General features: G+C 32.3%; 1 protein-coding gene and 1 non-coding gene across 18 annotated transcripts; one reads left to right on the forward strand and one right to left on the reverse strand.

Moving 5' to 3' along the window:
• Positions 1-612: 612 nt before the first annotated feature.
• LOC129795338 (calpain-A-like) lies at positions 613-21,892 on the forward strand. Of its 17 annotated transcripts, none has more exons than XM_055836538.1 (9): positions 661-1,230; positions 1,304-1,566; positions 10,791-11,384; positions 13,920-14,809; positions 14,891-14,933; positions 16,810-16,854; positions 17,130-17,271; positions 19,437-19,646; positions 21,267-21,892. In XM_055836538.1, the coding sequence occupies exons 1-9, from the start codon at positions 1,035-1,037 to the stop codon at positions 21,674-21,676; spliced, it is 2,793 nt and encodes a 930-aa protein (XP_055692513.1). In that variant the 5' UTR covers positions 661-1,034; the 3' UTR covers positions 21,677-21,892. The 17 variants fall into 17 exon arrangements, with proteins under 17 accessions (XP_055692516.1, XP_055692514.1, XP_055692517.1 ...); XM_055836544.1 differs by lacking the exons at positions 661-1,230; positions 1,304-1,566 and adding exons at positions 2,895-3,124; positions 3,800-4,042; XM_055836543.1 differs by lacking the exons at positions 661-1,230; positions 1,304-1,566 and adding exons at positions 2,896-3,128; positions 3,800-4,042.
• Trnak-cuu (transfer RNA lysine (anticodon CUU)) lies at positions 4,113-4,185 on the reverse strand. Its single transcript has one exon. It is a non-coding gene; the product is annotated as a tRNA-Lys (tRNA).
• Positions 21,893-23,636: the final 1,744 nt, after the last annotated feature.

Raw genomic sequence — 23,636 nt, forward strand, 5'->3', positions numbered from 1 at the left:
TCCTTGATGAGAATTCCGGGCGGCCATTTTGAGTCTCCGCGGCGTCTCTTTGTAAAAGAATTCCTGAGCGTCAAAGTGAAGTTTTCCTTCACAAAATGCGTAAAAATTCGCTTAAAAGTAATTTATTTAGCATTAAATAAAACTCAAATTCAATTCTTAATGCTCATTTATTTGCCAAATCATTCTGTATGTTGTGGGTATGTTGCCATCTTAGCACCACACGCGTTCTTTTTTTATGGCTTTGTATGACTGTTGAGGAAGAAGTATTTCGAGAAATCACCTGGAATTCCACTTTAAAACTGCCCGGCGTCTGTGTCTCATGGGGAAATGGGTATGAGAAGAGGCAGAGTCTCGGGTTTCCCGCCAAAATTGTGAATCATTATCATGAAAAAATATGGTCTGCTCTCAGTCAATCACCTCCCACGCTTTATGAAGACTTTTTAAGCAAAATTCTCTTCGGGAAATTCTCTTTTTCTCCTCTCAATCCTCTCTGCAGCTTTGTTTATTCTCTCTATTCTCTGTCGAAAGAATCACATGTTTGTTGCTTTCTGGGGGATTTCTGTGTGAACTTCCCCAAGGCTATGAGCATAAAATGATGTTTCTCTTTGAGCTCTCTGTTTTGTATTCTCTGCTGCCACAATTTGTGCCTCTCTGTGAGTTTTGACTCACATTTTCTCGCGTAAAGTCACCTCGGAAGGTTTTATTTAAAGAAATTTACATTTTCTTACTTTTTTCTGTGATATTTTCGAATATACTGTTCGGTTGTGTCTGAAAGAAATTGAACATTTGAAGACTGAAGAAGACTTTTAAGATTTTTTCGCGCCTTTTTTGGTAAAACTTTGGCTCTCTTGAAAAGCTAAAGAAACGTGTCTTGTGCGAAGGTTAAAACCTTGACCTGCTTGCAAAAGTGGCCAAAAAGGCCAAAAAGTTGTAAAGCCGCATTGAGTTAAGTGTATCAGTGAAATTCATTCACTTTTTTCAAAAAATTTTCTGTGAAAATCAGAGTTTTTCTTTGCTGACAAGAACTGTCAAAAATGTCATTCAACTACTACCCGAAGAATTGGCACGCTAACGGTATGGGATGGCTGAATCCCGCCGCAATGCAGACTGGGTGGAAATTACCACCCCCAACGGCTCCCAAGGCTTCAGATTCCTACTCTGTGGGAAGCTCCTCATCAGGAGTCTCAAGCTTTTGCCCGTATCCCACTTCAGGCTCATACGGGATGCCCAGTAAGCTCCACAAGAGACTTTCTTTGTAACTTCTCTGAGGAATAAAATGAACTGAAAACGTTTTCTTTTGCAGCTCCTAATGCACCCAATGCCCCCAATTCATCATATGGCTTTGTAATGCCACCTCCATTGCCACAAATGCCCGGCATTGCTCCTCCGCCACTCTATCCGCCATTAAATTATGGCGGAAGTGACGGAAGTTTATCGTCATTTGGGGGCTGTTCTCTTGTTTCTGACCCCAATCCACCTGTAGTACCGCCCACAATATCAGGATATGGCCTTGATGAGATTCCCTGCAATTCTATTAAAGTTCCCGATGATCAGCACAGTATCATGGTAAATGTTCTTCTTATAATTTTAATGCTTTGTGAAGAAAAAGTAGCCAAATATGGCTGAAATTCATATCAACTTTGCATTCAAGCCCAGCCAAATCTATAATTGTTAGAAATCTATAATTTTTAATGAAATTCAAATGAAGAAGAAGAAAAATCTGTACGAGAAGAGCTCTTTGATTAGCTGCAGTACTTCTAATGTAAATGTCTGTTGGATGGAGCTTTAATGCAAGGTTTAAAATGAATAGTGTACTGAAATATTGGGAAGGTTTAAGAAAACTAAGAAAATCTAAAATATAGAGCTTAAGATTAACTAAAAAATGGCGGCAAAATTTTTGGATATTGCGTCCATTGACATTTTTCTTATTTTTTTTTCTTTTTTTTACAAAGAATCTCGAAACGATTTTAATGAAAAATTGAGGAAACTTCTTCAGAACAAAATCAATTTAGAAATTGAATTGAATCAAAGCGGATTAATTTTTTTCTGTGTAAATAACTGAGAAATGAGTAAAAAATATCAATTTTTAATAATTAATAAGGCTTAAAATTAATAAAAACGATTAGAACGGTAGGAGCTGATAAAAAAAGCTAAATATTACCACGATTTTCTGTTTTACTCTCTGAAAATCCGCCATTATTACTAAAAGTCGTTTTTTTTAGAATATATTTTATTGCCAAAACATTCAATTACAACATCTTTAACCAAGTTTTTAACATCTCTAAACCTTTAAAAGTCTTATAATAAACAATTTTCATTAGTTTTTCGGCTTCTTCGCTAAACTTTATTCATTTAGCCGCACTTTTTTCTACCGCCTCAAAAAATCTCGCGGCTTTGTACTCAAACATTTGTTTTATCGCTTTTGTCTGCTTTGATGCTGAAATAACTGCTAAAATGTGCAAAATAATAAATTTCATTCACTTTTCCCCAAAAATTTTGGATTTTCCCAAAATCTGGGGCGTTTGTCGCGTCTGGAGAAGTGTTTGCATCTAAAATTAGTTCTCTGATGATTCACACACAATTATTCACAGAAGATTGAGAGGATTGAGAAGCATTAAAAGAGTGCTAAAGGCATTAATTGAGTGCTTGGGAGTATACTGGGTGAGATGAAAAGTCTTGGAAAATCTGGGAGAAAATTCCCAGAAATGTTTGGCTTCTTGCCAAAATGATGTGTTTGCCTGCAAGTTTAATTATTATTTTACATGAAAATTGACTCAATTTGTTTTCATTCAGTTTCTTGAAAGTTTTAGGAGTTTTTCATGGAATATTTTCCAATATTTTAGTAGTTTTTCTTCTAAAGAAGCGATAAAAGTTCTTCATTTTGTCCGTTACAAAGTGTGAGGTTAGTTTTGAAAGTTTTGAAGTTTTACGCGGGACGCGCAAGAGAGAAACTTGCGCGAATCACCGCAGTGTGCGCTGCAGTGGAGTGACGTCACATCGAAGTATTGGTGGCCCAGTGTTTTGTTTGCTCCACATTTGAGTGCTTTTTATCACAATTTGGAGCGTCTTATCAGCTGTTTTGTGTACGATAATGTGCAGCACGTGGATGGTGGAGTCGTAATAAGTTGGTAAACAAACATTTTTGGTGCCTTGTGGGGAGAAATCTCCTTGCAAAATTTCCAATGGGTGATGTCATTCGCAGCGAGACTTTTCTGCAGCTATTTTGGGCGCTTTTTATCAATCGGGTGGGGCTCTTGCCAGTTCAGGGGCACACAAAATTCCTCAAAGGTTGAATTTTCATTGACCCCATTTCCTGCCAGACTTGGTGGCGCTGAGAAATCGATCAGGAAGTTTGGGTTGGGCTGGATGGAAGAGAATTTTTTGTGAGGTTATGTCTCAAGGCTAACTCCGTTTGTCGCGAAGTTTTCCGGGAGAATTTTTCCGTGAAAATTCCTTCACATTTTATTGATTTTCTCAGGAATTTGTTTCACTTTCGGGGCGTGAAGCATTGCTCAATGATTGATCTAATGGGTGCTAATTTACCTTCTAATTGATTCATCTTCAAGGCCAGGTGAGCTTTGGAGAGGAAGATTCCAATGAATTCCGTCACATTGATGACGCGACACGCTTAATGATTATTCATTTTTGATCAAAATCTTGGTGTTTTTTGCGTCTTTTTATGCTGTTTTGGGCAAAAACATATACAAAGGCAACTCCTGGGAAAAATTTCGCTGCGAAATGGTTAACCTGTTGCCACAAAAAAGGTCAAATAAGACAACTTTTGGGACAAATTTTTCAGATTTTCCTTCATCCCTGAAAGAAATTTCTTCCCCCTTCACACGTTGCTTCCCCCTTGAGCGGCCCCACAATGGACGTTTTTCAGGGATTGCTCAAAGGTGCCGGGAAGGAGCTCTACAATGCTGCCGGAGAAGCCCTCGTTGGGGCTGCCAAGGAATACCTCGGCAATGCAATTCAGGAGATTTTTGTACGGAAGGAGGCCGAGAATAAACGTATTCTGCCCAGTATTAAGAATATGAAAGTTGTGAGTACTCAAAAATAACCAAAAAACGTAAAAAAATTAATTTTCAATGAGGAAAAAAGAAAAAAAAGATCGCCCAACGTGGGGCTCGAACCCACGACCCTGAGATTAAGAGTCTCATGCTCTACCGACTGAGCTAGCCGGGCTTGATGCTACTACAGCGCTATTTCCCACATAAACCCATGAGAAGCATAAGCTTCCAATGCGTTAACCCTTTGCGTTCATGAAAATGCTAATTTGGGACAATTTTATTTAATTTTCTTCCCTTTTGCGGGAAAGTTCAAAAGGGCGTGGAGTTATGCTTTCGCATTAAAGCATATTTTATGGATTTTTTCGCATGTTTGACCGTGAATTTTAATTGACACGTTTTTTTTTCAATGCGGTAGAACCTTCATCGTTCATTGGGTGTGTGGTTTTAATGCATTTTAATTTGTAGAGAAAAAATGGAAAATTATTTAAGTTTAAAATTATTCAGTTTTTCTGTGAATTGAATAAAATTTTATAGAGAAATTTTAGGAGAAGAGATTTCAGTGAGATGAGGTGAATAGGGTTGAAAAACTAGATGGGAAAAGTCGTTCAGAAAATTATTGGTTTATTAATTAATTAATTTATTTTTTTTGAATTTTTCTTTTGTAAAATTAAGGATAATTCTAAAGTTCTAAACTAATTTTTACAAAATTTGTTTTGAAGAATAATTTTCAGGATATTCAGAGTAGAAAAAGAATTAATAAAAGAAACGTGTAGTAATCTCCTATAGAAAAGTCTATTTAATATTCCTGAGCGAAAGAATTAATTCTAATTTTACAAAAAAAAATCTTTTTAAACCTTTGTTAGAATTTTTGGTAATGATCCTAGATTATTTTTTTTTTTAAAATATTTTCGAACATTTTTTACACTTTCTTGAACATATTTTTTCAAATAATTCCAGAATAATTCATTAAATATATTCTTATTTGTTAAATATTTTTTTATCATTTTCTTTAATATTCTTTGCAATTTTAAATGAGAATTATGGATTTTTTGTTCTAAAATAAAATCTTTAAAATTTGGCAGAGATTCTTATTTTTTTTCTAAATATTTTTAACTTTTTTAAATTCTAAACTTTTTGTTTAATATTCTTGAATATTTGTTTATTATTCTTTTAATTATTCATTTTTTTTAATGTTTGAAAAGACAACAAAAAATATAAAAAATAGCATTTTTAACAAGTGTTTAATCATTCTAAAAATATTTATTTATTTATTATTTAAAGTAATTTAGCGTCGGTTTATATCAAATTTGCATTGAAAATCAAACAAAAATGAACACTCTGCTCTAGTTTCTCAACCAATTAGAGAATACCTTCTTTTTCTTATTTATTTACATTTCAACGAGATTTTAGGTGCGATTTCATTGCAAAAGAAAAGTAAACTTCACCGGGTGCACCTATACTCGAACCAATGATCTTTTGGTTGCAAGTCGAGTGCTCTATTTACTGCACCACGATCCTTCTAATTTCTTTCATCTTGTTTAAAGAAAAATAAATAAATAACTCAACTTTTCCGCATGATTTCCTTCTCTTTCACTCCATTTAGCAGCAAATTGTTTGATTTTGTAACAATTTAATTGGTTAATTGCATTGCATTGGCCTAAGCAACAAAAGGGTTAACGCTCTAATTGAATGCTTGTGTGTGTGCGTCATCAATTTATTGCATCAAATATGTGTCTCCGCATATAGTTTTTCTCGCTTTACCTTCTCTCTGAGTGAAAAATAAAGTTTTGAATGAGATCACAAAGTCATTATCATTGGGATGAAATACTTAATAATTCGCTACTCACGAAGCACTTCCTCGGGCAGAAAATCTGTGTGCTGATACGCGACACGATAACGTTGCTCAGACGCTGAATCAGTGTGCTGAAAGGTTTTGCTTGCGCACGAAAGAATATTCTCTTTTTGTCTCATTTTGGAGGAACTTTGAGGAAGTTTTCATTTTTGCTTTGTTGCGATAGTTTGTGCGAAGACTCGGAAGGAAAGTGTTTGGTGGTTTGTCCGTTGTTGAGGGTGAATTTGTGAAAGGTGCGGGCCTGTAGATTAGAGAGCGATAAGGGTTAGCAGGATGAGTGATGAGGATGATCAAGAAGAGATTCTCGATGAATTTTCGCGTGTTTCCGCGAGAATTACGCGCCTCTTGCCGAGTATAAAATATTTCAAGCAGGTAATTTGCAAATAATGTAAAAAAAAACTAAACTAAACACCAATTAACCGTTTTGATGGTTTATGGAGTACCGAGAGTACCTTCCCCCTAAAACGAGCCCTTTTCCGCCCCCATTTTAACGCCCCAAAAGGGAGGAACTCCCTGTTTTCGTGTGTTAAGGAGTGCCAGAGAGCAGTGTGTGGTGGTGATGAATTGACTTCAATGGGAATTTTGCCCGCGTCCATTTGAGGAATTAGCGTGTCTGTGTCGCATGGCGCCGTGAAAATCGATTTTTCCATCCTTGCAAAAATCATCCAAAGTTATCTCTCTCTATCTCCACACATAGCAATACATTCCGTGTGAAGCAACAGTTTGTTGTGAAAAATTTGTTCAAAAATTCTCGCTAAAAAGTCCATTTAAACAACTTTTCTTCAATTTAGAAAAGGAGGAGCTTTTTATGAGCTTTTTTTAGTGCTTTTAGTGATGACAATTTGAATTAATTTAATGATTCACAATGAATGGTTAGAATGGGTTAGGAAGAAACGTTATTTCTAAGCTTATTGCGGCAACTTTTATGCTAAAGAAATCATAAATTGAGACGTAAGAGACATAACAAAAAAATGTAATTGATAAGAAATAGATTAGGAAAGATTTATGAGAGAATTAATTACTATCTAGCTGACATTTTGATCGTTAACCCTTCCTCGAAGTTTTTATTTTAAAATAAATGTAATTAAATTGAAATTTAGTACAACTAAGAGCTGTTGATTTTATCATAAACAAGCTCATTTTGTTAAGAAGTACGTAGTTAAAAAAAAGAAAAATAATCCTTAGATGAATTTTGCACTAAAGTTGTACTAAAACCTTGTGCTAAATTTGATGCTTTTTGTTTTAATTTGAAAAACAAGAATTATCATATTTTCAAGACTTATTTGACTTAAGTAAAATACCTCTGTCAGATATTTTAAAGAAGTTTTTTTTGGAGTAATTTAGAACCTTTGAACTTATAATAATGTGTAGGGGAGAGCGGGGTTAAAAAAGTCACTTAAGGGTTTAGAAAAAGCTCAAAATATCATATTTCCCAGAAAGATAAAACGAAATGTATAGCTCATTTCTTTAGGAAATTTACTGCTCTTTAACTCTTTCTCAGATCATTTTGTTCTATTTAGCTAGGAAATATGATATTTTATGCTTTTTCCAAACCCTTAAGTGACTTTATTAGCCCCGCCCTCCCCTACTAAAAATCAATCATTTCCTTAATAAATAAGTAATTTCCATTTTTCTTTAACATAAATTAATTAATAAATGGGTGACCATTCTAGGGCTTTAGAATAAAAGAATCACATCTAAAAGAAGAAAAAACTTTCCTCGAGGGTTTGTTCTAAAAATTCTTGTCAGATATTACACATTAAGCATTTATCGTTTACAAAGGCACGAAAATAAATGAAAATTAATAAACGTATTTGCAAGGAAAGTGAATTGTTTCTGCATTGAACTAATTACATTTTGATAAGGTTGTTTTAGTACAGGCTGTACTGAATATATCTCCAAGATTTTCTTCAATTTTTTAAAGGAAAAACTAAAAATCACATAGTTATTAATTTTTCTTTAAATCCAATAATATCTCTTCTATATAAAATTAGAAAATTGTTCTAAAAAACGGTCTAATGATAGAAATTTGTTTTTTTAGTACACGTTGATTGAATAACATATTCTCCATTCTTTGAAAAAACTTGCTATTTTTTGTATGTTTTTTTTTAAACAGATTAAAATGAGGCTTTTCTTTTAGTACAAGATGGTGTACTAAATTTATTTTGATTGAGAAAAAGAGGAGTTTTTAAACGGATAAATTACAAATGAAAAATTTTGATTGAAATCAATTAAATAGAACTTCTCATTTAATATTCTTCTAATCAATTATTTAAAGAAAAAAAATAGAATAAATATTTTAATGTAAAATAGTTCAAAACTGGGACATCCTCCCTCATTATTCAATGAATTATTTTTGTCTAATCTAACATATTTAGATAGTTTTTTTTAATAAACTTTCGATATTGTTCCTTTTGCACAAAATTGCACAAAAATGGTTTCTTTCATAGCCCTCCAAAGGCAATGTTTTGATAAGAAAAGAATATTTTAGTATGTGTGTGCTTTGAAATTTCTTATCAAGAAAAACTCTTCAAAAATTATTATTATGCCAAGACTAATAAATGTTTTTTTTTTAACGGAAACGCCATGATAAAATTCATTTTCTTATCTTATTTCATTGCCTCTTTTTAGGGCACAAAATTTCTGCACAAAGTCAGCGTTTTTTTTTTCACTGCCAAATTGGCAATATATCTTCAATAAATTTATCAAAGAATAAATATATCGATAAGGGAGCATTTCGTGGTTAATTTTTTTTATCTGTGTGGGTGTTGTGGAGACTTTCCCTTTTTGTGTTTTAATTATCAGGCTCCCTGAAGAGATGAGCTTTGTGTGACAATTTTCCACAGTGGGGAATTGACGATGTGTCTGGAGGTCTCTCTTGGGTGGCTTTTACAGTAACAACACAAAGAGGTGCTTTTCCCATGACTGAGGGGGGTGTGAAGTCAAGTGTTGTAATGTTGAGGTATGAATGAGGACAATCAGTCGCCCGTTGCTCCTCGTACCTTACGGGAGCTTCAATGCAAAAGTTTTCTTCTCTCTCTTTGTTTTACTTTCAAAGAATTTTCCCCATAAAGCTGTGATTTTGTTTAAATTTTAATTAAAAGAAAATCTTTTAAAAATGTCCAAAACTCATCCAATGAAAGAACCAAAACCAAAGAAATTTGACGATGAAATTCTTCAAGAAGAAATTGGTAGTGCCATAAGTGAGGAAGGACAATTTGAGTGCCTTCGTGTGTCTCACGTGGAAAATGTGAATATTTTGGGAAAATTTTCAGTTGGTGTTGTGAATTTCCCGACAAATCATTTTCCCCTGATTGACGATGATTTAGACGGGGGTGATGGTGATTGTAAAATTCAAGTGCCTGATTCTTTTGCAACGTTGTCACCACGATGTGGGAAGGACAAAGGGGAGCAATTGCAGTGGAAGAGGGAGAAAACCTTCGATGGTTGTCTGATATATCGTGTAAAAATATTCTTTTAATTTTTTATCCACTTGCGGGGGGGGGGGGCGTTAAACTAGCAAAAAATTGTGTTTTTTTTTAAATAGAAAATTGAAAGAATTTAAAATAAGAAAAAGGGAAATCCATAGAAAATGCGAAAATTAAACGTAAAATTCTCCAAAAGATGAGAAAATTTTCTCACTCAGAGCTTTTAAAATTTTCTTTTATTTATTTGTTTTCTACACAGAGAGATATACTTCCTCTATATGCAAATAAAAGCTGTTGATTTCATTCTCATACATACACAGTTGAGGTGCTTGTCGCTAGAGGCGCGCTGGAATAAAAAAAATCCCAAAATAATAAAAGAATAAGTTTCTTAAAAGAATAAAATAAGGCAAAAATTACTTTCTTACCGATCCTCGTTTACGGTTTTTCTACTTTATCATTTCTGAGAGACGCCTTTTTCTTTACTTTCTCATTTATTCCTGAAACTTTAAGCGTTTTTGTTAATTTTTAAAGTTTTTTTTTCTCGAATTTGTTGCTATTTTTATGCAAAAAAATTGTCTCAAACTTCTGAAATTTTCAATGATTCTTCAAGGTCTTTCTCTTAAGAAGTTATTGCATTTTCCTTTAAAAAAATCACATTTTTATTCAGTTGTTTTTTAATAGCATTTTTTCTCGTCTCGTTTTTTTTTTTATAGTTTCGTCCTTTTAAAACGTTTAATAGAATTTTTTTGTTAAATTTTTCTCAATATTTTATGCGTTTCTTTTAACATTTTTATTAGATACTATCCTGACGTTTATAGTTTTTTTTCTGATTTAATTAGATTTTTCTCATTTTTTTTAAAAAAATTATTTTCTGTTTTTCATTTTTTTACATCTAATGTAGGTATTTTTTTTGTTTTTAAACGTTTTCTCGAAAGTTTTCTTCAAAATTTCGTCATAAAAAATGTGATCACAATGAAGTGTGTTTGAGAATTTTCACACTTATTCTTCTCTGTGTATTTAGAAGATCTCAAAGAGCTCTTCTCTACAACAAGAAAAAGAAAAGAAAATCTCTCCAAATTATTAAAAAAAAAACAAATAATTAAAATATTAATAAATAAACTTAACCCTTTAACGTCCAATGTGAAACATAAAAACATTGAAACTTGCGCTCTTTTATCGCGATTTTTATTCTATGAATTTTTTTAGAGGACTTTTCTCACTCAGAACGTCTTCTTTGACCCCTAATGCGTGAATTTGATGCATTTGTAACATGGAAAAATAATTACATTCATAAATAATTGAAAAAAATAAATGTTTCACATTTGGGTCAGCGTATGACCCAAAAAACCTTAAAGGGTTAAAAATCTTTAAAAAAATTATAATATTGACTTTTTCACGTTGAAATCAGCAACAAATTAGGCTTATTTTGACACAAAGAAAATTCTGGAAAGTTTATTTAAAATCTTAATGGAAATTTTTGCTTAATTTCCACCCCAAAAGCTCGGCGAGAGGGGAAGTGGCATTAGACCCCGTGGAGATGTTCAGGACTTCCACACACTCAAGCAGCAGTGCCTTGCATCGGGGACACTCTTTGAGGACCCTGAATTCCCGGCAGCCGATAGTTCCCTCATGTTTTCCCGTCGTCCCGATCGGTACGTTGAGTGGCGCCGTCCCATGGAGATTGCCGACGATCCGCAATTCTTCGTTGAAGGCTACTCACGCTTTGACGTGCAACAGGGTGAACTGGGTGATTGCTGGCTCCTCGCCGCGGCGGCAAATCTCACGCAAGATCCCAAATTATTCTTCCGCGTTGTGCCGGAAGATCAAAACTTCACCGATGACTACGTGGGGATCTTCCATTTCCGCTTCTGGCAATACGGCCGGTGGATTGACGTGGTGATCGATGATCGTTTGCCAACGTATCGCGGGGAGTTGCTTTACATGCACTCAACGGAAAAGAATGAATTCTGGAGTGCTCTCCTCGAGAAGGCCTATGCAAAATTGCATGGATCCTATGAAGCACTCAAAGGGGGCACCACATGTGAAGCCATGGAGGACTTTACGGGTGGTGTGACGGAAATGTATGATCTGAAGGTGAGTTTTGCATGTTTTTCTTATCTGTTTAAGTTCTTCAAAGAAAATGGCAAGAAAAATTACAAAGAATCAAAAATGCGTAATTAATTCGTCGAAATCAGTAGTATATCAGACTTTATTTCACGTAAAAAATTACTTTGAATCAGGACTGAGAAGATATTGGTTTTTTTACGTCAAAATCTAGTAAAAATGAAGCTTATTTTGACTTAAAAATATAAAAATAAAGTAAACACAAAATTAATAGGTACGTCGAAAATAGAAATATATCTCGTCCAATTCATTTTGATGTAGAAAATTAATTTAGTTCGTTTAGTTCATTATTTGGGAAAAAAATTGATCTTTTTGCGTTCAAATCAGCCACAAATCATCCTCATCTTGATGTAAAAAATTAATTGAATTTAAAAGTAAAGAAAAAATGGTATTTTTCGTCGAAATTAGTAAGACATCAGACTCATTTTGTGACGTAGAAAAACAATTTGCAGTTTATTATTTTACAAAAATGTCTTTTTAGACTAAAATTAGAAAAAAAAATTTTTTCTTGATGGTAAAAAAATTAATAATTTTTTTAAGCTAATATCTGATTATTTTTACGTCGAAATCAGTAATACATCAAACTAATTTTAAGGTAGAATATTGATTTAGTTTATTATTTTGGAAGATATTGATTTTTTTTGCGTCACAATTAGCAAAAATTTAGGTTAATTTTAATGTAGGAAAACGGATGAACTTAAAAATAGTAAAATGGTTTAATTTATGAGTCGAAATCAGCAACAAATCAGGCGTTTTTGTGCCACAGAAAATTAATTTAGTTCATTGTATGGAAAAATATTGAAAAGTTTGTGTTAAAATCATTAAGAAATCAAACTTCAGTTGATGTTGAAAAATCAATAAAATATTTAATCAAATATCTGATTTTTTTTCGTTGAAATTAATGAGTTATAATGACTTATTTATTATGTTAAAATGTTAGTTGAAACTAATGTTGACGCAAATTTACCTACTTGCGACTCAGAAAAAGACTAATGATGACTCAATTTATAACTACTGTTGACTCAGCATTTATCTTATGTTGACTCAATTTTTAATTCAATTTTTGCTGCGAGTTTTAACTTAAGGGCATATTAAAAAAAATAAGACAACGAATATTTTAAGCGAACATAATCTTATTAGTGGAATCCTTATCTGTTGTTGATCTTTTTCGTTTAAAATCTAAAAACAAATTAAGCTTCTCTTATGGAGAAAATTAACTCAATTTCAAAGTAATGAAATGACTGATTTTTTTCCAGTCGAAATCATTAAGATGTCAGACTTCATTAGACTTCATTTTTTTTTCTTTAAATTTAGCAACAAATCAAACTTTTTTCGATGTAGAAAAGTTTTAAAAATTCTTAAGCAAATACTTAATTTTTTTGCCGTCTTAATCAGTAAGACATCAGACTTAATTTTGACATTGAAACTTAAACGAAAAAAATGAAAAATTGAGGGAAGTATTGACAATCCGTTCAAATTAACGGCCAATTTAGCCTATTTTGACGTATAAAATGAAAATAAAATTTAAATGAGAGAAATTAGTGAATTTATTTAGTCGAAATCAGTACAGGTAGAAAATTGGTTGAGTTTATTATTTGAGAAAAACATTGATCTGTTACCCTTTTTTTTGCAACAAATCGAGCTTTTCTTGATGTAGAAAAATTACAATAATTTTTTTAAATATAAATATCTTATTATTTTTCGTCGAAATCAGTAATACATATTTGAATTAATTTTTTTTGTCGTAGAAACTCAAACAAAAAATTAAAAATTGAGAAAAGTATTGACTCTACAAGCTAATTAAGCTTGTTTTGACGTTGGAAGATCAAATAAAATTTAAATGAAAGAAATTGGTGAGTTTCTTTCGTCGAAATTAGTGAGACATCCGCTTTTTTACTTTAAGGGGGGTCTCTTTTGAGAGCTGGTGAAATTAAATATTTTAATTTTTCTTGGGGTTTTTCTTAAACTAGGTTTTCAAGTGTTGGTGACATTTAAAGATTTTCATGTACCAGAATTTTGAATTTCCATTCTGGGGCTGAGAAAAGTGGAAAAACGTCAAAAATATCTGAAAAAAGTCACATTTTTCCACTTTTCTCAGCCCCAGAGTGGAAATTCAAAATTCTGGTACATCAAAATCTGTACGGGTATGTCCTCTTTCATTTGCTTTTTACCCCATCAAAATCCATCCAGTAGATCCTGAGAAAAACCTACCTTTGTGTTTCAGAGGAGTTCTGCGAAAAAGTCGGAAAATCACAAGATGGCGTCGCACCTAAAATGGCGAAAAGTGATTTTCTTACACTTCAATAACTAGGCTACAAATGTAACCATGATCGGATATCCAAATTTAAGAAAAACCCCAAGAAAATGACAACATTAAAAATGTGTAAATTCTAACAGATTTCCCAAGAGACCCCCCTTAAACTAAAATTTTTATTTTAAAGTAAAAAAAAAAAGTTTCAAAAGCATAAAATAATGAAGAAAAATCATTTTTTTCTCGCGACATAGGAAGCACCTCCGAATCTCTATAGTATTCTCCTGAAGGGAATGGAACGCAATTCAATGATGGGCTGTAGTTTGGAGCCCGATCCGAATGTCCTGGAAGCAGAAACATCCGAAGGATTAATTCGTGGTCATGCGTATTCCATAACAAAAGTTCAAATGGTTGACATTGTGACCCCGAATACAAATGGGAAGATCCCATTGTTGCGCCTTCGCAATCCATGGGGGAATGATGCTGAATGGAATGGGCCATGGAGTGATCAGAGCCCGGAATGGCGTTACATTCCGGATCATGTGAAGGAGCAGATTGGGTTGAATTTTGATGTTGATGGGGAGTTCTGGATGTCCTTTAAGGACTTCCTCACACATTTTGATCGTGTTGAGTTGTGCAACTTGAGCCCCGATAGCTTGAGTGATGATCAAGTGAGTCGTGGGAAGAAAAAGTGGGAAATGTCCGTGTTTGAGGGGGAATGGACTCCCGGAGTAACAGCTGGTGGTTGCAGGAACTTCCTCGAGACGTTCTGGCACAATCCTCAGTATGTTATCTCCCTGGAGGATCCCGATGAGGATGATGATGAGGGTAAATGCACAGTGATCATTGCATTGATGCAGAAGAATCGTCGATCACGCCGGAATATGGGGATGGATTGCCTGACAATTGGCTTTGCCGTGTACCACCTCAGTGAGCGCGATCTCATGAATAAGCCGCAGAAGATGAATTTCTTCAAGTACAATGCCTCCGTGGCACGATCACCGGCATTTATAAATTTGCGTGAGGTTAGTTGTCGCTTCAAGCTACCCCCGGGGCACTATCTCATTGTCCCATCAACCTTTGATCCCAATGAGGAGGGAGAATTCCTCATTCGTGTCTTCTCCGAGGGCAGGAATCACATGGAGTGAGTTTTCAAAGCTTCTTCTCCACATTTGGGCTCAAATTTGATTTATCTAAAAGGCAAAATTTATTTTTTTACTAACAGAGAGAACGATGAAGATGTTGGGATTGGTGATGTGGATGATAGGGTGAGTTGAAAAATATTTTCTTTTTTTTTATTTTCCTAATAAAAAAAAATCCTTTTAAGGTGAAATTTAAAGAGTTGTGCTAAAAAAATATTTATAAAAAAAAGAATTAACCCTTTCGCGTCCATCGTGAAACATAAAAACATTGAAACATGCGCTCTTTTATTACGATAATATTGTTCTATAAATGCTCTCAGAGGACTTTTCTCGGTCAGAACGTCTTCTTTGGCCTCTTTTGTGGGAATTTGATGCTTTTCTAACTTGAAAAAAAAACAATTAAATTCATAAATAATTGAAAAAATTAAATGTTTCACGTTTGGGTCAGCGTATGACCCAAAAAACAAAAAAAAATCCATTGAAATAAATATTTAATCAATTCGTCGAAATCAGTAGGTAATATATGAGACACAGACCTAATTAACAACGTTAGAACTCAATAAATGAAAAGTTCAAAATTGAAGAAAAATATCTGATTAAACATTGAAATAAACAACAAATTGAATCTATTTTAATGAATAAAATCAAATTATTATTTTATGAAGGAAATGACTGATTTTCTTACGTCGAAATCAGCAGTATTTTGACGTAAAAGATAACAGACAAACAAAATTAAGAAAAATCGAGCTTAATTTGATGTAAAAATTGAAAGAATTTAAAACTGTAAGAAATAATTTATTTTATTCGTCGAAATCAGCAGTATATCAGACTTCAAATTGAGGTTAAGGATTTCTAAAGAAAAATAATTTTATACGTTGAAATCAGCAACAAATCAAGCTTATTTTAACGTAAAAATTGAAGGAATTTGAAACTGTAAAAAAATATTGTTGATTCTATTCGTCGAAATCAGCAATATATCAGCAGACTAAACATTAAGGGGGGTCTCTTGGGCAAATTGTTGGAATTGACATATTTTTAATGTTTTCATTTTTCTTGGGGTTTTTCTAAAACTTGGTTATCCGGTGTTGGTCACATTTAAAGACTTCTTATTGAAGAGTAAGAAAATTACTTTTCGCTATTTTAGGTGCGACGCCATCTTGTTATTTTCCGACTTTTCCACAGAACTGCCCTAAAACACAAAGGTAGGTTTTTCTCAGGATCTACTGAATGGAATTTGATGGGATGAAAAGCAAATGAAAGAGGAAGGATTAGTGAAGAATGTACCGGAACAGATTTTTGAATTTCGACTCAGAAGCTGAGAAAAGTAGATAAATATTCTTACTGACTTTTCTCAACTTCTGAGTCGAAATTCAAAAATCTGTTCCGGTACATTCTCCACTAATGCTTCCTCTTTCATTTGCTTTTTACCCCATCAAAATCCATCCGGTAGATCGTGAGAAAAGCCTACCTTTGTGTTTTGAGGAAAATCCCAAGATGGCGCCTCACCTAAGATGAGCAAAAGCGAGCAAAAGTAATTCAATTTAACTTGCATTGATAAATTATTACACGTCATGTAAAAAATATTTTTTAATTGTAATAATTAATGACATTTTACGTCGAAATTAGTCATTAATCAGACTTATTTTAACGTTTTTTTGGATATTTTCTGTAGCACAATCTAGAAAATTTTCTCTCAAAAATTAATTAATTTTGTTTCAATAAAAAATCAAAATTAAATTTATTTTAAACGTTTTTTTTTGGCACAACTCGATAAATTTCCCACCAAGAAAAGAAAAGAATTTAAATATAAATAATTCGCTGAATTAATGCAGAAAAATGTAGAAATTTAACATTTCTTCTGTCAAACTTACCCCAGCAGACAAAATTAATTCTTTTACATTTTTTTTAAGAAAAAGCTTTTTAATATTTTAATTTCTTTTATTAATTTTTTTTCTTATTAATTTAAAAACATTTTTTTTACAAACTTTAATGGACCTCTTAGGTTAGCAATTATGACGAAAATGATTATGGTGATAGCACAAATGATGTAAGTTCGGCGAAAGGTCTTCTTGTTTTTCTTTCATTTTCACCTCTTTTTCTTTCATTAAAAACATGGTGGATGATTTTGCCCCAAAAGGTTTTTTTTTGGGGCAATTCTGAGCATGTCATTTATTTATTTTTTTTTATTCTTTGCATGATTCGCCAAAAGACTAAAACAAAAATAAATCTCTTTAATCATTTTTTTTTGGGGAAAATGGGGCTGTTTTAAAGTCTCGGGAGACTTTTTTTAATTCAAAATTTAAATAAAAAATGTTTAATTAGGTTACACCTGCACTACCTCAGCCATCTTATCCGGATCCCCAAAAGTCCGCCATGGAGAAACTTTTTATTGATATAGCTGGCGATGACATGGAGGTGGATTGGATGGAACTAAAACAAATTCTCGATCATTCAATGAAAGACGGTAGGTCTGCGTTTTTTTGGTTTTCCTTAAAAAAATCGCATCAGAATAATTTTTAAAAACTAAATTAATTTTCAATAGAACGTTCATTTTGTCATTTTTAACCCCCGTTGGTAGTTGAGTATAATACATTCCTTTCTTTTGTACATTTTTTCTAAACTTTTATCGTAGTTTTATGCTTGGAAAATGGTTTGTGGAAAGTCTTTTGCATTTTTTTTTCAAAATGGTTTTTCTTTGTTTTGTTTTATTTATTTTCTTTTGGTGGTGTGGGGAATAAATTGCAAAGAATTTTTATAGAAAAAAATGTATTTTTGGGATAACATAGCTTCAATAACTATCATTATAACATTCAATTGATTTAAACATAACCTAAAAATATTTAAAGTTAGAGATAGTTTTTGAAGAGATTTGTAGACGTGATTGAAGTAATTTGCAAACGATTTTTTTTATTAAGTAGTAGTTTTTATTAAAAGGTATAAATTTCATTTTACAGTCTTAAACATTTCAGTTTAATTTTCTAAATTAGTTAAAAAGGTTAGAAAATAAAGAAATGAAGAGAAGGTAGATCGCTAGATTTGTACCTAACCTTAGTCTAGCTTAAGTTTTCGTAAGAATAACATGAAAAAAGAACTTCAACTGAACTCAAGAAACTTTAATTCTCATTAAAAGACTAAATCCTGGTATAATAAAACTTAAGCTTTATTATAATACGTAGTTTTACCAAAAAAAAAAGTTTAAACCTAGCTTAGGTAACTTAGACTTGCGTAATAAATTTAGGCCTAACTTAGGAAAACTTAAGACTAGCTGAAAAAATAAGGTCTGGCTTTAAAAAAAAACTTAGATCTGACTTGAGAGACTTGAGACGAACTTAAAAGCTAAGGCTTATTTTAAAAAAAAAGTCAGACCTGACTTAAGAACTTAGATTACCTTCAGAAATTCAGACCTATCTTATAAAAACAAAGTTAGATATTTAAAAAAAACTTGAACTAGCTAATCATGTTTATGTCCAACCTAAAAAAAAACTTAAGACTGACTGAACAAAAATTTGGCCTAGCTTTGAAAAACTTAGGTCTGACTTGAGAAACTTAAGCAGAAGTTCACAAATTCTGGCCTAACTTAAAAAACTAAGGCTTAGTTAAAAAAAAAGCCAATTCAGAACTATCTTATAACAAACTTAAATCTTCTAAAAAACTTGAGCTAGTTAATCATGTTTAAGTCTTACCTAAAAAAATTTAAGTCTGACTTAATAGAGAATTTTTCCTTTAGGCTTTACTATTAAAGATTGTTTAAAAGAATAAATTATGCTTTTAGGATACTTAAGCCTTACTACATATAAAACGTAGGCTTACCAAAAAAAATGCTTAAACCTAGCTTAGACTAGCTAGATAAATTTAGGCCTAACTTAGAAAAACTTAAGACTAACTGAACAAACATAAGGCCTAGCTTTAAAAAACTTATCCCAACTTTAGAGATTCTGGCCTAGCGTAAAAAACTAAGGCCTATTAAAAAAAAAGTCTGACTTAAAAACTTAAGAAATTTTGACTAATCTTAAAAAAAATTATTCCTTCCAAGAAACTTGGGCTAGTTAAACAGGTTTAAAAGCATTACCTATAAAAACTTAAGACTGAATTAAAAAGATAGATAGATTGGTTTTAAAAAAAAACTTAGGCCTGAATTAATAGTGAATTTCACCCTAAATAATTTCTCTTTGCTTTTCTACTGAAATTTCTTCAAAATTAATTTAATTTCCTTACTAACGTTAAGATTAAGGAACAAGAGAAGTCATTAAATGAAGCTTGAGAGCACCCCAAAAAAGAAGCATGAAATGTGATTAATTTGCAATTTATTATCCCACTTTACATCTCTGTAGAGATACTTACACACACCTTGTTTGTCTCTCTCTCTCTCTTTCTTTCATTATTTTTGTATTTAATCATTTTTTGTACAATATTACCTAAAAGAAAAAGAATTTAGAGCGCTCGAATGGAATCAATTTCAGCGCAGCTAAAATACCATCGACGTTTTGATTTAATTTTTCTTAATTTTTGGGTAAAAATTGGGGTTTTTGTGTGTGGGGAAAGTCTTCAGGAAAAAATGGTAAAAAGGAGAAGAAGAAAAAGATGAAAATTTGGCTCAAGGAATTTCCGCATGTGTGTTGTTATTGTTAGATTTATCGAAGTTATCTGCGAATGGGGTTGCCCAATTGGGAGCCCCACCAGGTGGCGGTGGCTCCGGTGCGCCAGGAGGGAATGACGGTGGATTGCTGGCGCTTCTGTGTAGTGCCCTTTGCAAGGACAACGCCGTCGGCCAGGCATTCATGGGGAACAATGATCCAGGCGGAGGCGAGGGCGTCGTCACGGTGGCGCCAAGCTCAAGCGGTGAGGATTAAGCCTTCATTGGATTTTCATATCTTGTGCAATTTTTTTTCTTTTAAATTAATTTATTATTTTGAATTTAAATAATTTCTCTTTTAATTAAACTCCAAAAAAATCAAGCGATTTTCTATTTATTTAAAAAAAATTATTTTTGAAAGTTTTTTTTTTTAGTTTTATTCTTATTTTAGCTGCGTGATTTTGATCTACCACACACACATAGACACAAAATTTTATTACACACAGAGAATGTAAAAAAATATAATATTTTATTTTAGAGATTTTATTGTCCACGTTAAATTTTTGTTTGGGAGAACAATGGTGATTAATTACGCGTCATGTAAAAAAAGCTTTTTATGGAGTAGAAAAATAATTGGTCAGCCGGGTAAATGTCAAATGAAAGTGACGTAAAAAAATATTAATGCGTAGAAATATGCATTAAAATGTTAATTATCTAAATCAGTTTAACTATTTAAATCAGTTTAATCAGTTGAAAATTGACAATTAACTGATTAATTAATCAATTTACCGTTAAATAAAATTACTTTATCGGTTAAACGTCTGGTTAGCCGATTAAACTACTTATAAAAGTATAAAATTAACTTAGAAAATAATTTTTAATCCATTCATTGACTTTTATTAGGTTTCCTAACCTCTTTTTTATTCAATTTAACATAACCTCAATTTTCTAATTAATATAGGAGTCATATACAAAATTTAAATTGTTCTATGCTTAATCAAAGCTGTAAATAATGCATTTTTAAAGAGTTTTCCTGGTAAGACATTTTGTTACTTAAAACTTTCACAAAGTTCTGCAATATAACCTCAAAATGGCCGCCAAACTGTCATCAAATTCTCCTTAATTAAATCTGAAGGGAAATTAGTTTTCTGAAGATTTTTATTTAGATTTTTGAATAGGTTTCTTCTAGGTCCAAGTTTCTAGTGAAAAAAAAAAACAAAATGGCGGCATATTCAAAGTAATTTTATATGATAAACTTGACTTTTGCTTGGTTGATTTTGAAATAAGTAGATTCAAATAAAAGGTATTTTCATGCTGAAGATGCCACGTGATGTTTTCTATAGAAAAAAAATCAAAATGGCCGGCATTTTAAAGAAATTTTTATAAATAAATCAAGTTCTATTTATTCAATATTAATGAAATTAGACTCCAATGAAAGGTCTTTCATTCTTTTTTACATTCAAGCACATAATTTACTTCCCTGTCATTTTTTTTTACTCGAAATATAAAGATTTACATTACGTGTAATTAATCATCATAATGCCGTAGAAATGGTGCACAAAAGCACAATTCAATCGTCTCTGCAACAATTTATTGATTTTCAAATGTTCTCAATGTTCTTTCTTCACATTTCATGCTTCCTAAGTGTGCTTAAAGCTTCACCAACAGATGTTCTTTATTGTAAATATTACAACAAAATACATCTTGAAGAAATTCTCTTGAAAATAGAGGGAAAATGTAGTATTTGTGCAGTGTTTGTGCTGCGTTTGTGCAGCGCTTATGCTGCACGCAGCAAAAACATTCGGTTTTTTGTGTAAACATTTTCTAACTGATTTTTTTGTTGGATTTCTTGGATTTTCCTCTTCTCATTCATCACCTGCGTACAGTAATGGATTATGGGGGCTTCTCGAAGGATGTGTGCCGCTCAATGGTGGCCATGTTGGATGTTGATCAGTCCGGAAAGTTGGGCTTTGAGGAATTCCGGACACTTCTCAATGATATTGCAAAATGGAAGGCGGTCTTTAAGCTGTACGATCGCGATGGGTCTGGACGTTTGGGGGCCTTTGAGTTGCGTCAGGCCCTCAATTCGGCGGGATATCATCTCAATAATCGCGTCCTGAACGCCTTGGCGCATCGCTATGGCAGTCGCGATGGGAAAATTGCCTTTGATGACTTTATCATGTGCGCCGTGAAGATTAAGACAATGATTGACATCTTCCGCGAACGAGACGTCGACGGAACCAATATGGCGACGTTCAGCATGGAGGAGTGGGTGGAGAAGACGGTCTATTCGTAAATTTTCAAAATTTTAAGAGCCTCTAATCAATTTTTTTTTAATGCAGCTCATTTTGACAAAAAGAAATTATTACAAAAAATTACATTTTATTACGCAGAGTGTTCTCTACTAATATTTATTTTATTATACCATGTTTACAAAATTATATTATATATCTACTAAATATTGAATTAATTATCACACGAAATAAAAATTTATGAAATTAAAAAAAAAAAAGTGTTTATTCATTTTGTTTGCGACATTTGTGCATGAAGCAAATACGTTGATTATTTACGTTACGTTGATTATTTGATTTACCTTGATTAATAAATAGGTAATAAAAGGAATACATAGAGATCCTATCAAAAAGAACATATGCTTCATGCATAAAAAAAGATATAATTATGCGCTCCAGTACGCTTTGTGTCATAATTTAAAGAAAGAAAAAGAGTAAAACAGTTATGAAAAATATAATTTAAAAAAGCATATGCTTTATAGATTCCAATTGATTATTTTTTTGTAGTTTTTTTTCATTTTTAATAAAAACAAAAATAATTTATAAGAATGTTACTTAAGTAACATTCAAATGGGTTTTTAAAGGAAATGAGCATATGCTTCATACATAAAAAATACATGAAAACAAAGTTTCTGATTTTTGTGATAGATAAGAACAGTAAAGAACAATAAAAGATTCAATGCTGGGCTACAATTGACTATGCACTTTATTGATCAAAGCATTTAAGCATATGCTTTAGAGATAATAAAAAAAATTAAATGCTGTGTTGCATTGGTAATGTATCAATTTAACAAGTCTAGCTAATTCAAATCTACAGAGTGTTTTATTGTAAAGGAAGTCATTTTACATACAACACTAAAGCATATGCTTCATATTAAAAAAAAATGTAATTGGGTTGGGTTTTTTCGTAATATAAATGATAAGTTGGTAGAGCGCTAACGAATATGCTTTATGAATATAAAAAAAAAGACAATAAAATAATTATTTCTAAACTGTTAGGGCTGTTAGGCTTCTTTTTACTGGTGAAGCATATGCTTTGATCGTAAAAATAACTGATATAACAGTAAATTGGTGGACTTAGCATTTAGCTGGTTCTTTCAAACCTTTGGACCTGATATTCCCCTAAAATTTTGCAAAAAAAAAATCTCCAGAGAAATCTTCTAGCAGGGCCATGGAAGGAATGTTCGAAAGGGTTAACACAAGGCAACATCTTGTCTCAATTTTCAATCAAATATCGATCAAATGTGGTTTGTTTTCCCTAAAAAAAAATCAAGCACTGAAAAAACAATTAAATCTTGATTTTTCGTTTTATTTTTGTTCATTTTTATCTCCAAGAATCCTTAAAAATTAAGAACAAGAAAATAAAAATATTCATCCAATTTAAAATCCATGCAAGAGTGAGATGCAAAATAATTTTCATTTAAATGAATGAGAACAAAATAGTATGAAGTTGTCTGCAAATCATCTTGCTTTCCTTTTCCCTCACACTTTGTTTTGCATCTTGCCTTTCACTCGCACATCCCATGAATGGAGTTTTTTTCAAATAAGATTTCCGCTGGAATTAATTTCCCAACAAGAAGACATTCGTGCGTCCCACAAGGAACCTCACGTTATTCGTAATTTTCTGTATTTTCACATGAATTTTAATGAAAAGTAAGGAAATCATTGCTGATACAGTATCCCTCTCATTCTTCGCGGTGTTCTTAAGGATAATTCTTCTTTTTATTTCATTTTTAGGCATTGAAAAATAAATAAAATTATTTCGTGTGATTATCTTTTTGGTACCATCGCGCGAAATGTAAGAAAACAAACTGATAGCATGCAAGTAAATTCTGCTGGCAAGTCATCTTTAGTGGTTTTCCACCATTTGCAATTATTTGCTCCTGTGGCCGACAAAAGTGCAAAAAAGTGACAAATTAAACGCCCAAAAATACAAATAAATGGGTAAATATTCATGTTGATTGT

Source organism: Lutzomyia longipalpis, chromosome 4 (genome assembly GCF_024334085.1).
Source record: "Lutzomyia longipalpis isolate SR_M1_2022 chromosome 4, ASM2433408v1".
In the NCBI taxonomy this organism is placed as follows: Eukaryota; Metazoa; Arthropoda; class Insecta; order Diptera; family Psychodidae; genus Lutzomyia; species Lutzomyia longipalpis.

Bases quoted from the DNA above. Each gene is read 5' to 3' on its own strand.
- LOC129795338 (XM_055836538.1), top strand. From the start codon at position 1,035: ATGTCATTCAACTACTACCCGAAGAATTGGCACGCTAACGGTATGGGA. The intron at 1,231-1,303 runs GTAAGCTCCACA...TTTCTTTTGCAG, and splicing joins AGGCTCATACGGGATGCCCA to CTCCTAATGCACCCAATGCC. The intron at 17,272-19,436 runs GTAGGTCTGCGT...TGTTATTGTTAG, and splicing joins CGATCATTCAATGAAAGACG to ATTTATCGAAGTTATCTGCG.